Source organism: Salmo trutta, chromosome 13, assembly GCF_901001165.1.
Source record: "Salmo trutta chromosome 13, fSalTru1.1, whole genome shotgun sequence".
Taxonomy (NCBI): Eukaryota; Metazoa; Chordata; class Actinopteri; order Salmoniformes; family Salmonidae; genus Salmo; species Salmo trutta.
In genome coordinates, this window is record NC_042969.1 from 63,249,640 (window position 1) to 63,261,004 (window position 11,365).

The 11,365-nt window shown below is 42.9% G+C and overlaps 1 protein-coding gene across 1 annotated transcript; it reads left to right on the forward strand.

Moving 5' to 3' along the window:
* The first annotated feature begins 277 nt into the window (after positions 1 to 277).
* On the forward strand, positions 278 to 10,385 carry LOC115206274 (Golgi SNAP receptor complex member 1-like). Its single transcript, XM_029773042.1, has 6 exons — positions 278 to 407; positions 1,295 to 1,406; positions 1,735 to 1,825; positions 1,934 to 2,041; positions 2,229 to 2,320; positions 9,671 to 10,385. Exons 1-6 carry the CDS (start codon positions 377 to 379, stop codon positions 9,780 to 9,782), a joined length of 546 nt encoding a protein of 181 aa, XP_029628902.1. The 5' UTR covers positions 278 to 376; the 3' UTR covers positions 9,783 to 10,385.
* Positions 10,386 to 11,365: the final 980 nt, after the last annotated feature.

The following is an 11,365-nucleotide window of genomic DNA, read 5'->3' on the forward strand; positions in this document are numbered from 1 at the left end:
ACTACTAGCATTTGCCATTTTATTTTTTTGGTGAGGGGAAGCGGAATGTGGAGAGAATTGGACCAGTTTCACAGCATTCCTCATTGCTTCTGTGGACACAGTTTATCTGAAAAGAAGGCATTAAAGGCAACATCTTCTACTGGCAGGTGTGGTCTGTAGCTGTCTTTCTCACACAATCATTCCGCTATCAATTACTGTCTACGAGGCTATTATTACACCGTTTTTTTTGTTCCCAAGATGCTGACCAGTTTGTCAATGGATGCCGCACATGACTAGTTACCCGCACCGGGAGGCGCTTTTGTAGTGTGGTAGGAGTTTTCAAGTTCCATGTCCTGTAGGTGGGCCGTGCGTCAGCTGATGACGTTGGACAACAAAAATGGCAGGAGGAAGCAGCAACTACTGGGAAGGTGAGGTGGAAAACTGGCACAACTAGGGTGCGATCAGACAGCTATTTGATACATTTGCAACGATGTTTGGTACATTTTAACGGGGTTTACATGCCAACGGTGTTGTCAAATTTGGAGCAAATCGACACGCCGTTGGGTTGCCTGTCCACGAGCTCAGCTAGCTAGCAAAACAAGCTTTGCTAGCAAGTGAAGCGTTTACGGATGTAACGTCAGCTAGGTAATGTTGGTTAGCCTAGCAAGTTACCTTCGAATATCTTGTAGCAAACTAGCTATTTTAGATTCGTTGTATAGTTAGCTAGCTAACAAAATAGAAATGTAGCTAGCTAAATTGTGATTTCAATTTCACCCAGCTAGTTATTTAGTTATCAATATGTTCAGCCAACGGTAGCCAAATGATGTTTGTGTGCTAACGTTAGTTGGGTAGTTATTTTGTCAACACCAGAAGTGCTGCCTGATTGTTGTTTTGTTGTCTCCACTTAGCTAACGTTATATAGATGTATAGATGGCTAATTGAACTTTTCCATGTTCAGGAAAAGTTGGATGTTTAACTAACGTTTATATGAAAAAGACAGCAAGACAACATATTATTAATGACTCATTAGCTATGTTACCTTTATTTAACTAGGCAAGTCAGTTAAGAACAAATTCTTATTTTCAATGACGGCCTAGGAACAGTGGGTTAACTGCCTTGTTCAGGGGCAGAACGACAGATTTGTACCTTGTCAGCTCGGTGATTCGAACTTGCAACCTTTACTAGTCCAACGCTCTAACCACTAGGCTACGCTGCCGCCCCATGTCTTTCTGTAGGCTTAGATTACTGTTGATGCCAACCCTGTTTCTCAATTCCAAACGGTGTGTCTGTCTGCTATGTGTGTTGCACATTCCAGATTTGCGAAAGCAGGCCAGGCAGCTGGAGAATGAGTTGGACCTGAAGCTGGTGTCCTTCAGTAAACTGTGTACAAGCTACAGTAGTTCCAGAGATGGCCGTCGAGGAGACAGGTAAGACTAAAACCAGTTCCATGTAGGTCCCTAACCCCATTCCCCTAGGGCCTAAATGACAGGTCAGACGAGTGCCTAGTCCCATTCTGGTTTCTAGCCCCTTCCTCTAGCTCCTAGCCTTCTACACCTTCGGGGCCAGTTTCCCAAACAGAGATTAAGCCTTCTCCTGGAATTTAAAGCACTTTCAATGGAGATTCTCTTTTAAACATGCTTTTTCTTGGTGTTCATGGATCTGATTGGACTGATGGGTGTTACAAATATGGTGATACAGTACCTCCACCAAGCCCACATGTTGAGAGTCCTAATGGTCTTCCTCTCCGCGCTATAGCAACTCAGATACTGCTTCCCTCCTCAACAACTCGACACAGGACAGAATGTTTGAGACCATGTCTGTGGAGATTGAACAGCTGCTGGCCAAAGTAAGACTAAACAGCAAATAATTTTATTCAGCTTCACTATCATAGGCATGTCAACATGGTTGAATCTTGCATTGTGTGTATGTGTACTGATGGTGCTGTGTCTCTCAGCTCACAGGTGTGAATGACAAGATGGCAGAGTACACCAGCACCCCGGGGGTGACGTCCCTTAACGCAGCCCTGATGCACACGCTCCAGAGACACAGAGACATCTTGCAAGTCTGTGCCTGTCTCTTACTCTTTCTACCTTTTTTCTCTCCCTCCCTTTTTCTTTGTTTCTCTCCCCTTGTCTCATCTCTTAGTCTTAACTTGAGATCTGCATGCATCATTTACGTTTTCACTTAACTCCCATGGGGTTAATAGTTTTGCATCCCCTTAACTCCTGTTTTTTGTTGCTGTACCCAAGGACTACACTCACGAATTCCACAAAACCAAAGCCAACTTCCTTGCCATCCGGGAGAGAGAAGATTTGCTGGGGTCTGTCCGCAAAGACATTGAGTGAGTATCTCTCCCTCCAGCCATCCCTCCATAGATCCTTTCTTACCATAAAACATTGTACTGACTTGAAACAACAGGTTGTCAATTTTATTTCAACTGAAAAGGGTGATTGATAAAGCATATGATTATATTGATTTTATTATGGTTCTGTATGTAAGAACACTCCCTCATTTGTCTCAAATTCCAAATCGATGTCAGTGAAAACAAAAGAATAGAATACCAGTCCTGTATGCTATTTAGATGCTGAAGTAAAAAAAAAAAAAAAAAAAATTGTGACATTTCACCCACTTTGGGTGGGGTGACACAAGCATATATACATTGAACCTTTCTTTATAGGCACTTTCACACTCACCACATATGCTGCTACTGCCTATTATCTATCCTGTTGCTTAGTCACTTTACCCCAACCTATATGTACATAGCTACCTCAATTACATCGTACACCTGCACGTCGACTCGGTACTGGTACTCCCTGTATATAGCCATGTTATTCAGACCTGTGAAACTTTCAGGAATCATGTCCTCCGTGTAGGACTGGGCGACATGGCCAAAATGACTGTAGTTTTTCAATTATTTTACAGTATTTGATGTTTCTGAATAATACAAGTTCTAAATATGCTTACTGGCGATTAAAAACAGGTGATTGCTATAATTTTGAGTCATTTAAAATAACAAATCAAACATTTTAAAATACATTTTTTTGATAGTAAAGTAAAAATCCAAATGGGTTTGTGAATGAATACCAATCAGTGGAGGCCCCTCAGAGGAGGTAGGGGTGGGCCATCCTCCTCAGTGAATTCCCCAAAAAACTATAATAAATATATTCCAAATAATTGATTAAAACAGTGTTTAGCAATAAATGTCTACAGTAGCCTCAACAGCACTGTGTAGGGTAGCACCATGGTGTAGCCTGGAGGGCAGCTATTTTCCGGCCTCCTCTTGGTACATTGACTTACATACAAAACCTAGGAGGCTCTTGGTTCTCACCCCCCTTCCATAGACTTACACAGTAATTATGACAACTTCTGGAGAAGGTCCTCCAACCTATCAGAGCTCTTGTAGCAAATAAAATAAAATCTGTCACATGCGCCGAATACAACAGGTGTAGACCTTACAGTGAAACGCTTACATACAAGCCCTTAATCAACAATGCAGTTTTAAGAAAAATAAGTGTTAAGTAAAATATGTAAATAGCAAATGATTAAAGGGCAGCAGTAAAATAACAGTAGCGAGGCTATATACAGGGGGGTACCGGTACAGAGTCAATGTGCGTGGGCACAGGGTAGTTGAGGTAATTTAGGTAATATGTCGGTAGAGTTAAAGTGACTATGCATAGATAATAGAGTAGCAGCAGTGTAAAAGAGGGGGGGTACAATGCAAATAGTCTGGGTAGCCATTTGATTAGCTGTTCAGGAGTCTTATGGCTTGGGGGTAGAAATTGTTAAGAAGCCTTTTTGGACCTAGAACAGTCTTTGACAATTTTTAGGGCCTTCCTCTGACACTGCCTGTTATAGAGGTCCTGGATGGCAGGAAGCTTGGGGCCAAGTGTTGTACTGGGCCGTTCGCACTACCCTCTGTAGTGCCTTGCGGTCGGAGGCCGAGCAGTTGCTATACCAGGGAGGGATGCAACCAGTCAGGATGCTGTCTGGTGCAGCTGTAGAACCTTTTGAGGATCTGAGGACCCATGCCAAATCTTTTTAGGCTCCTGAGGGGGAGACTGAAAATGGTGGTATTGGAGTCGTGCCAGGCCATGCAGTCATGGGTGAACAGGGAGTACAGGTGGGGGGACTGAGCACGCACCTCTGAGTGGCCCACGTGTTGAGAATCAGCGTGGCAGATGTGTTGTTACCTACCCTTACCACCTGGGGGTGGCCCGTCAGTAAGTCCAGGATCCAGTTGCAGAGGGAGGTGTTTAGTCACAGGGTCCTCAGCTTAATGATCAGCTTTGAGGGCACAATGGTGTTGAATGCTGTAGTCAATGAGCTGGTGTCAATGAATAGCATTCTCACGTAGGTGTTCCTTTTGTCCAGGTGGGAAAGGGCAGTGTGGAGTGCAGTAGAGATTCCATCATCTGTGGATATGTTGGGGAGGTGTGCAAATTGGATTGGGTCTAGGGTTTCTGGGATAATGTTATTGATGTGAGCCATGACCAGCCTTTCAAAACACTTCATGGCTACAGACGTGAGGGCTACGGGTCGGTAGTCATTTAGGCAGGTTACGTTAGTGTTCTTGGGCACAGGGACTATGGTGGTCTGCTTGAAACATGTAGCTATTACAGACTCAGTCAGGAACAGGTTGAAAATGTCATTGAAGACACTTGCCAGTTGGCCAGCACATGCTCGGTGTCCACGTCCTGGTGATCCGTCTGGCCTTGTGAATGTTGACCTGTTTAAAGATCTTACTCACATCGGCTGCGTGATCACACAGTTGTCCAGAACAGCTGATGCTCTAATGCATGCTTCAGTGTTCCTAGCCCCGAAGCAAGGTAATTTAGCTCGTCTGGTAGGCTTGTGTCACTGGGCAGCTCGCGGCTGTGCTTCCCTTTTGTAGTCTGTAATAGTTTGCAAGCCCTGCCACATCCGACGAGCGTCGTCCACCCAATCAAAGGATCAGAGAATTAATCTAGTACTGATAGCATCAGCTACAGTTAGCTAGCACTGCAGTGCATAACATGTGGTCAGTAGTGGACTCAAAGAAATACAATAGTTGAACAGTTTTCAACAAATCTTTTTCAAAAATGCTGACGCGACACTCTCATTTGCAACTGTTGGACTAATGATTCTACCCTAGATAAGCTAGATGCAGGCAAGAGTGTGTAGGGCTGTATTAAATGTGTCGCTGTGTCATCTAAGTTTTCTATTGACCTGTGTGCACCTACTTTCTACACTTTCATTCGTAGGCTAGATTGTAGCAACCTCATGATGGGTATAGGGCAATTTAGTTATGTTACATTGAACTGGGTGAATGGAATATGAATGACAGTCATCCAACATGCTGTAATAATAATAAGGCCATGCTCATGATAACATTTTTTTTTGTCTTCTGTCATCATAAATGGCACTGACCGCCACTGATACCGATATCGTTTTTATGGTTTACTGCCCAGCCCTACCTCCATGGGCCTCTGTAATGAGAGAGAGAGAAGGTGCTCAGTGCTCCATGTTTGGCTTGGTAGTAAATGAGGGCTGGGCAACCAGACTATGACTCTTGTCTGTGTTTTAATGGCTTATTGATCTAAGATGCAGCAGGCCGCACCTCGAGACCACTGCAGGATTCCTATTGAGCAAACACACACACGGCAAACTCCCCTCCTTTTATATGAAGATAGCCTTATTCATCAGTGCTCACTGTTGTTCCATGCACTCATGTCTGTTGTCCATGTGCTCCACATTAACCATCCATCATAGTGCCTGGGAATGAACCTTTCACTGTTCTGTTGGCTGTGGACTGAATTTATAATTGTTCTACTTGGGAAGATGACATTACTGCCCACCCACACAATGTGATTGGAAATGTGAGCTTTATTTTAGTGGTAGTCCTGTCTGAGTCATCACAGTTTTCAAAAAAACTAAAGTCCCCAAAGGACAACTTTTTTATTATTATGTGCATTCTGATCCATGTAGCCTACATGGTGTATGATGTACTGTAAGCATTAACGTACACATTGGGAAATGACAAACTACATACATGCTGCTCCTCAAGGATTTAAACTGGTGTTGTAACGCTTTCAAAGCCCACGTGCTTGAGTCTTGTGGCGTGCTAATGCTGAACTAACACACACTAATAGCCAAGCTACTGACGCTAACAGCAGTGCTAATAATCACTACAACAACACTAAGCTAACAAGAACCCCTATTGTATTGTATACTATCAGGCATAGAGTTGGCATCATAGTGGAACTCCTCCTGGGAGGGCGGTGAGATGGATGGATGACTGGAGGCTAGAGCGCTGCAGTGAGCCATGCGCACTAGACTGGAGTGATGACATTAGGCTGGGCTGACAGCTCGTGGTTCTAGCTGCAGTCATGGTCCCACACAGCACCACTGGAGAAGAGACGCAGGCAGTCATACAGATACTCGGAGCTTACATTTACAGGAAACCCTGTGAGATGGGGAAATTGAGACAGTGCGGGAGAGACAGAAAGGGAGGGAAGGAAGAGGGACAGATGGCGAGACACAGAGGGAGGTGGTAGTCTGTTAGGGCACCACTGGGATGCTTCACCACTATTCTTTAAAAGTTGTCAATTTTGTCAAGATCCACAAGTTCAGTTTCTCTGATACAGCTATACATGATACTATACAGTCTTTATGAAATAAACTTATAGTAATTTTGTCTTCACTCTGCTACTTTTGCTGACCTTACTAAAAAGGAGAATTCAGCATCTCTTCTAGTTAAAGAACTGTTGTATTCTTTTGTTCTTTCTACCCATTTATTGTACAATGCTAGCTAGGCAACAATGGCTAACTTAGTCATGTCAAACAGTGCAGACAGAATAACAGTAGCTGCATTTGTTTAAGCTGTTTTCTAGTGACGTTTGGATACATCCATAACAATGAGCTAATGAGGCACGATTTCACCTGGCATGGAAAATGTGCTCTCTCATTAGGACACTGTTGTTCAGAGGAGCTAGCCAAGAACACCGTTAAGACTAACTTCTAACTGAAGCTTGAAAGACTACGAACTAGCTGCACTTTGTTTTTGTTACTTTTTTTTTTCAATAGACATTTCTTTGTATATCATAAAAATTATGCCAGCTAATTCATGATTTTGACTGACTGGCTGAGAAATGCTGCTTGTCTGTCTCGTCCCGACTCCGGACACATTCATTACTATGGGACAGCTGGAGATTGTTTCAATATTCAAATTCTATGTTGCAAATGTCAGCGAGACAGACAGCAAGGTTTATACAAATCTCCACTGTTAAACTAAATGTTAGTCTAAAAGAAATGTGAGATCATGTCTAAATAATTTTTATAGTGGAGATGAAGTTCATAACTTCCCTGCCTGGGCTGATGGGACAGTCAGATGGAACAGAGTAAATGGGTATTTTAATGTCATAGATTTAGCCGGTGGTAACTTGTGGAATAGAAACCAGCTGGAATGCGGTTTTAACCGATCAGCATTCAGGATTAGACCCACCTGTTGTATAAAAACACATTATCTACCATGGATGTTCCCTCTCTAGTAGGCTTGGGCGATACCCCGGTATATGGTATTTACAGTATAATTTGAAATACAAACGGAAGGATTTTCAGTACTGTAAAAAAAAAAATGGGCATGCGTGCTACGCCACTGCTTATAATTAGAAGTTAATTCATTATAACTAAGAAATCTAAGATGTGTCAAATTTTAAATTATATCCAGCTCAGGGCTCCAGCTATGCATTTGGTTTGCTAACTTGCTAGCTATGTGGCTAGATGTCAAGATTAAGCTTCTTGGTTACAGCAGAGACATTTGATCTATTTAAATTACATTTGTTATTCTAATTCCTAATTCCATGCATTCATCCCCTCCTGGATCAAGAATTGAAACAATTGCTGCCTCTCCTTTCCCCAGGTCAGTGGAGAGGAAGGAGAGCATCACTAAAGTGCTTATGGGCTTACAGCCTATAGCTAGTCCAGCAGCCACTTCCTATAGAGAGTAGTGCTAAGGAGCTTTCGACAGGGGTTGCTGGGTGCTCACATCTACTCTGTGAGTAGTCTAAACAACAGTCTGCCGTTGTATAGGCTACTTGGTGAACAGTATAGACTTAAGCAATAAGGCACGAGGAGGTGTTGTATATCACGGCTAAGGGCTGTTCTTAGGCATGACGCTATGTAATGACAATGCATTAGCTGTAGTATATTGCCATATACCACAAAACCCTGAGGTGCCTTATTGCTAGCATAAACTGGTTACCAACATAATTACAAAAGTAAAAATGTATTTTTTTGTCATACCCGTGGTATAGGGCGCTCAGCCAATCAGCAGTCCGTGTTAAGACCCCCTAGTTTATTTTTAAGCAGTAAGGCCCGAGGGGGTGTGGTATATGGCCAATATACCACGGCTAAGGGCTGTTCTTATGCACAACGCGGAGTGCCTGGATACAGCCCTTAGTCATGGTATATTGGCCATATACCACAAACCCCCTGAGGTGCCTTATTGCTGTTATAAACTGGTTACCAATGTAATTAGAGCAGTAAAAATGTTTTGTCTTACCCGTGGTATACTGTCTGCTATACCACAGCTATCAGCTAATCAGCATTCCGAGCTCGAACCACCCAGTTTATAACAGTGTGTGTGGTTTGTGAAAGCCAATCCTGTAAAACTGATGGGATTTTGATAGCGTCTTTGCATATTTTGTGATGTTTTACCATTTAATCTCAAACTTAATTAACTATCATTGAAATGGTTCTAGAAAACCTGACATGTGGGGCTGAGTGGTGTCTTGTGTAACTATAAACCATTGTTATACAAGCGAAAATGGAAATACAGCGCACATTCCCCTGTTGCCCGCTAGGTGGCAGTAGTATTCCATCTGCATTAGCAGACCTGACTGGGTGTGTGTGGCTGCTTAAGTGGTCCAGGAGATGAGGGCTCTGTCAACAATACCACGCACACACATGGCTCCAGACATCTTAAAGGGATACTTCGGGGTTTTGGCAATGGTATCTATTTCCAAAGGGTCAGTTGTACTTTTGGATATCATTTTTAAGCATTTGTGTCCAGTATGGAGGAAGTTAGAGGTAGTTTCGCAAGCCAATGCTAGCAAGTGTTAGCGCAATGACCAGCAGAACCACTAAGGTTGTTACTGTTGCAATGACGAGCCAATCCCTCTGCGATGTGGATCATTCCATTACTATCTTTTCACATCTATTTCCATTGTACTTCTCCCATGCTGCTATTTCGCTCTCCCCCCAGCAGCAGTGGTGGTAGGGAGAGAGGGCGAGCTGCATGACTCTGCCCATTAGCTTACATGGTGATGTTGATAACAGGAGAAACCCTCCTCAGTGTCTTCCATTCAGGCCAGGCTGGCTCTTTAAACCACCACCTCAGCATTGCTGTACTCCTATTATACATGAAGTAGTCCTTTTACCACACTGTGCCCGTCTGCTTGGACTGTAGCTGCATAGACTAACCTTGATTCAGACAAACCTTGTTTCAAGTGGTCAAAAGGATGAATCCATAGATGAAGTGTTTAATACAATCGTGGCTGAATTTGCTAATACCTTAGATTAATCAGGATCAATTTGTCAGTAAATATTTCAGATGGTCATAGCAGTGATGTCATCTTGAGTTGTTTGTGTCTGACTAATTTATATGCACAGTGTTATATGAATTAAACCCATTCTCTGTCTTTCTGTCCAACAGGACATACAAGAGTGGCTCAGGAGTGAACAACAGAAGAACAGAACTGTTTCTGAAGGAGCATGAACACCTGAGAAAGTACGATCCTGAACGAACACACACACACTGCTCCTGACTTTCTGTGCCCCTAAATTACCAGATGATCTGGGAATATCATCTTCTAGTATTCTCCAAGTACCCATACTATCATCTCACAATTATTCTCTCAGGCTTTTTCAGACGTTCTTATAAACAAGTTGTCTCTGCTGTTCCCAGAGCAGTTCTCAGAACTGTATCAGTTCTCAGAGGAGCTGCTACTTCCCAGAAGCCAATAGCAGTCTGCAGGGCAGCACAATGCTGGGATAACTCATGTTGATGGGTGAAGTCAGCCATTTTGAATAACTCTGAAATGATCTCCCTGCTCTTGCTGTTTGTTTGTTAACCACTGCTTAAGCAGTTCTGATCTCAAAAAGACAGATGGGAAGCTGTTTGGGTTTTTCATTTTAAAGGTAGAGCTCGGGTAAGGTTGTTTTGGTGTATAAATCAGTGAGTGTCATCTTGATTCATGGGCATTTCTGGCTATTTGTTTTAGTAGACAGCAACTTGGCTGCTTAAGTTAATGATCTGTTTTAAGGAAATGTAAGAAGAAAAAAGAGATTTAAGGTAAAGGGACATTTAGGCCTAATTGGCTTTTGCATGCAAGTAAATTCATTCAGAGTAATTAATAAATCATTCACGCTATGTATTATTCTCCCATAAATATAGCAAGGCAATAGCTCCTGAAGGTCAAATCCCTCAAACCCGACCAAACACACACGGTCATGTCTTTATAGTACAACTATACATTTGAGTTCAGGAAGGTTACTCCCAGTCAGTGTGGACGTGCTGTAGAAGGTCAGACCGTAAGCACCACACAGTGCAACACAGCAACAGAACTATCATTTTATCATATCTCAACTTTAATGGCATGACATGGAGCACTTGGATTCAAGGGTTAATTCTTTGTTTACCTCTGTGTAGTCGATTTCCTATCAGCATGGGGGACACACATGCATTAACTACAGAGTTGCATGTGTCAGGAGGGAGGCCTTGCAAACCTTCATCTGACTGAGGGGACAATTTGGGCATAACGGAGAACTATAAAGATCTCTGATTGGTCTGCTCTCTTCTACTAACCCCGGTGTGTCCTGGCTAAACTGAAGGATTGTCCCCAAATAGCAGTTTCTCCAGATACACACAAACCTCCATTCATTAAAGAACCTGTCTGACTGTTCTGTCACAATGGCTGAATGGTATTTCTCCAGTCACTGCACTGAATGTGCTCTTTCAAGTACTGTATCTTTCTGTGTGTAATTTGATAGTAACGGTAGTGTAAGGGGACCCATGTTTTTTGTGTGTGTGACTGTCTCAGCAGTTGCCCCGGACGGTAGGGTCCACTTCTCAGCATTGTTATCACCAGCATTACACCCTGTGTGCTGTTTACTTTAGTACCAAAGGAATCCTTACAAAACGCTGTGTTGGTGGAAGTCCTGTTTGACTGGGTTTTATTTAATCGGGTGCTGCTGATGCAGGTTTTGGTTGAAGCAGCCAGTTTCCCTCTCTGTGAATGAGATGGCCCATGAACAGAACTGCCGGTGCAGAACATTAAATAAAGTAAAGAAATCAAACAAAACCTCTACAAACACATTATCCTGTTGTAGTGTACATTAATGTGATTTA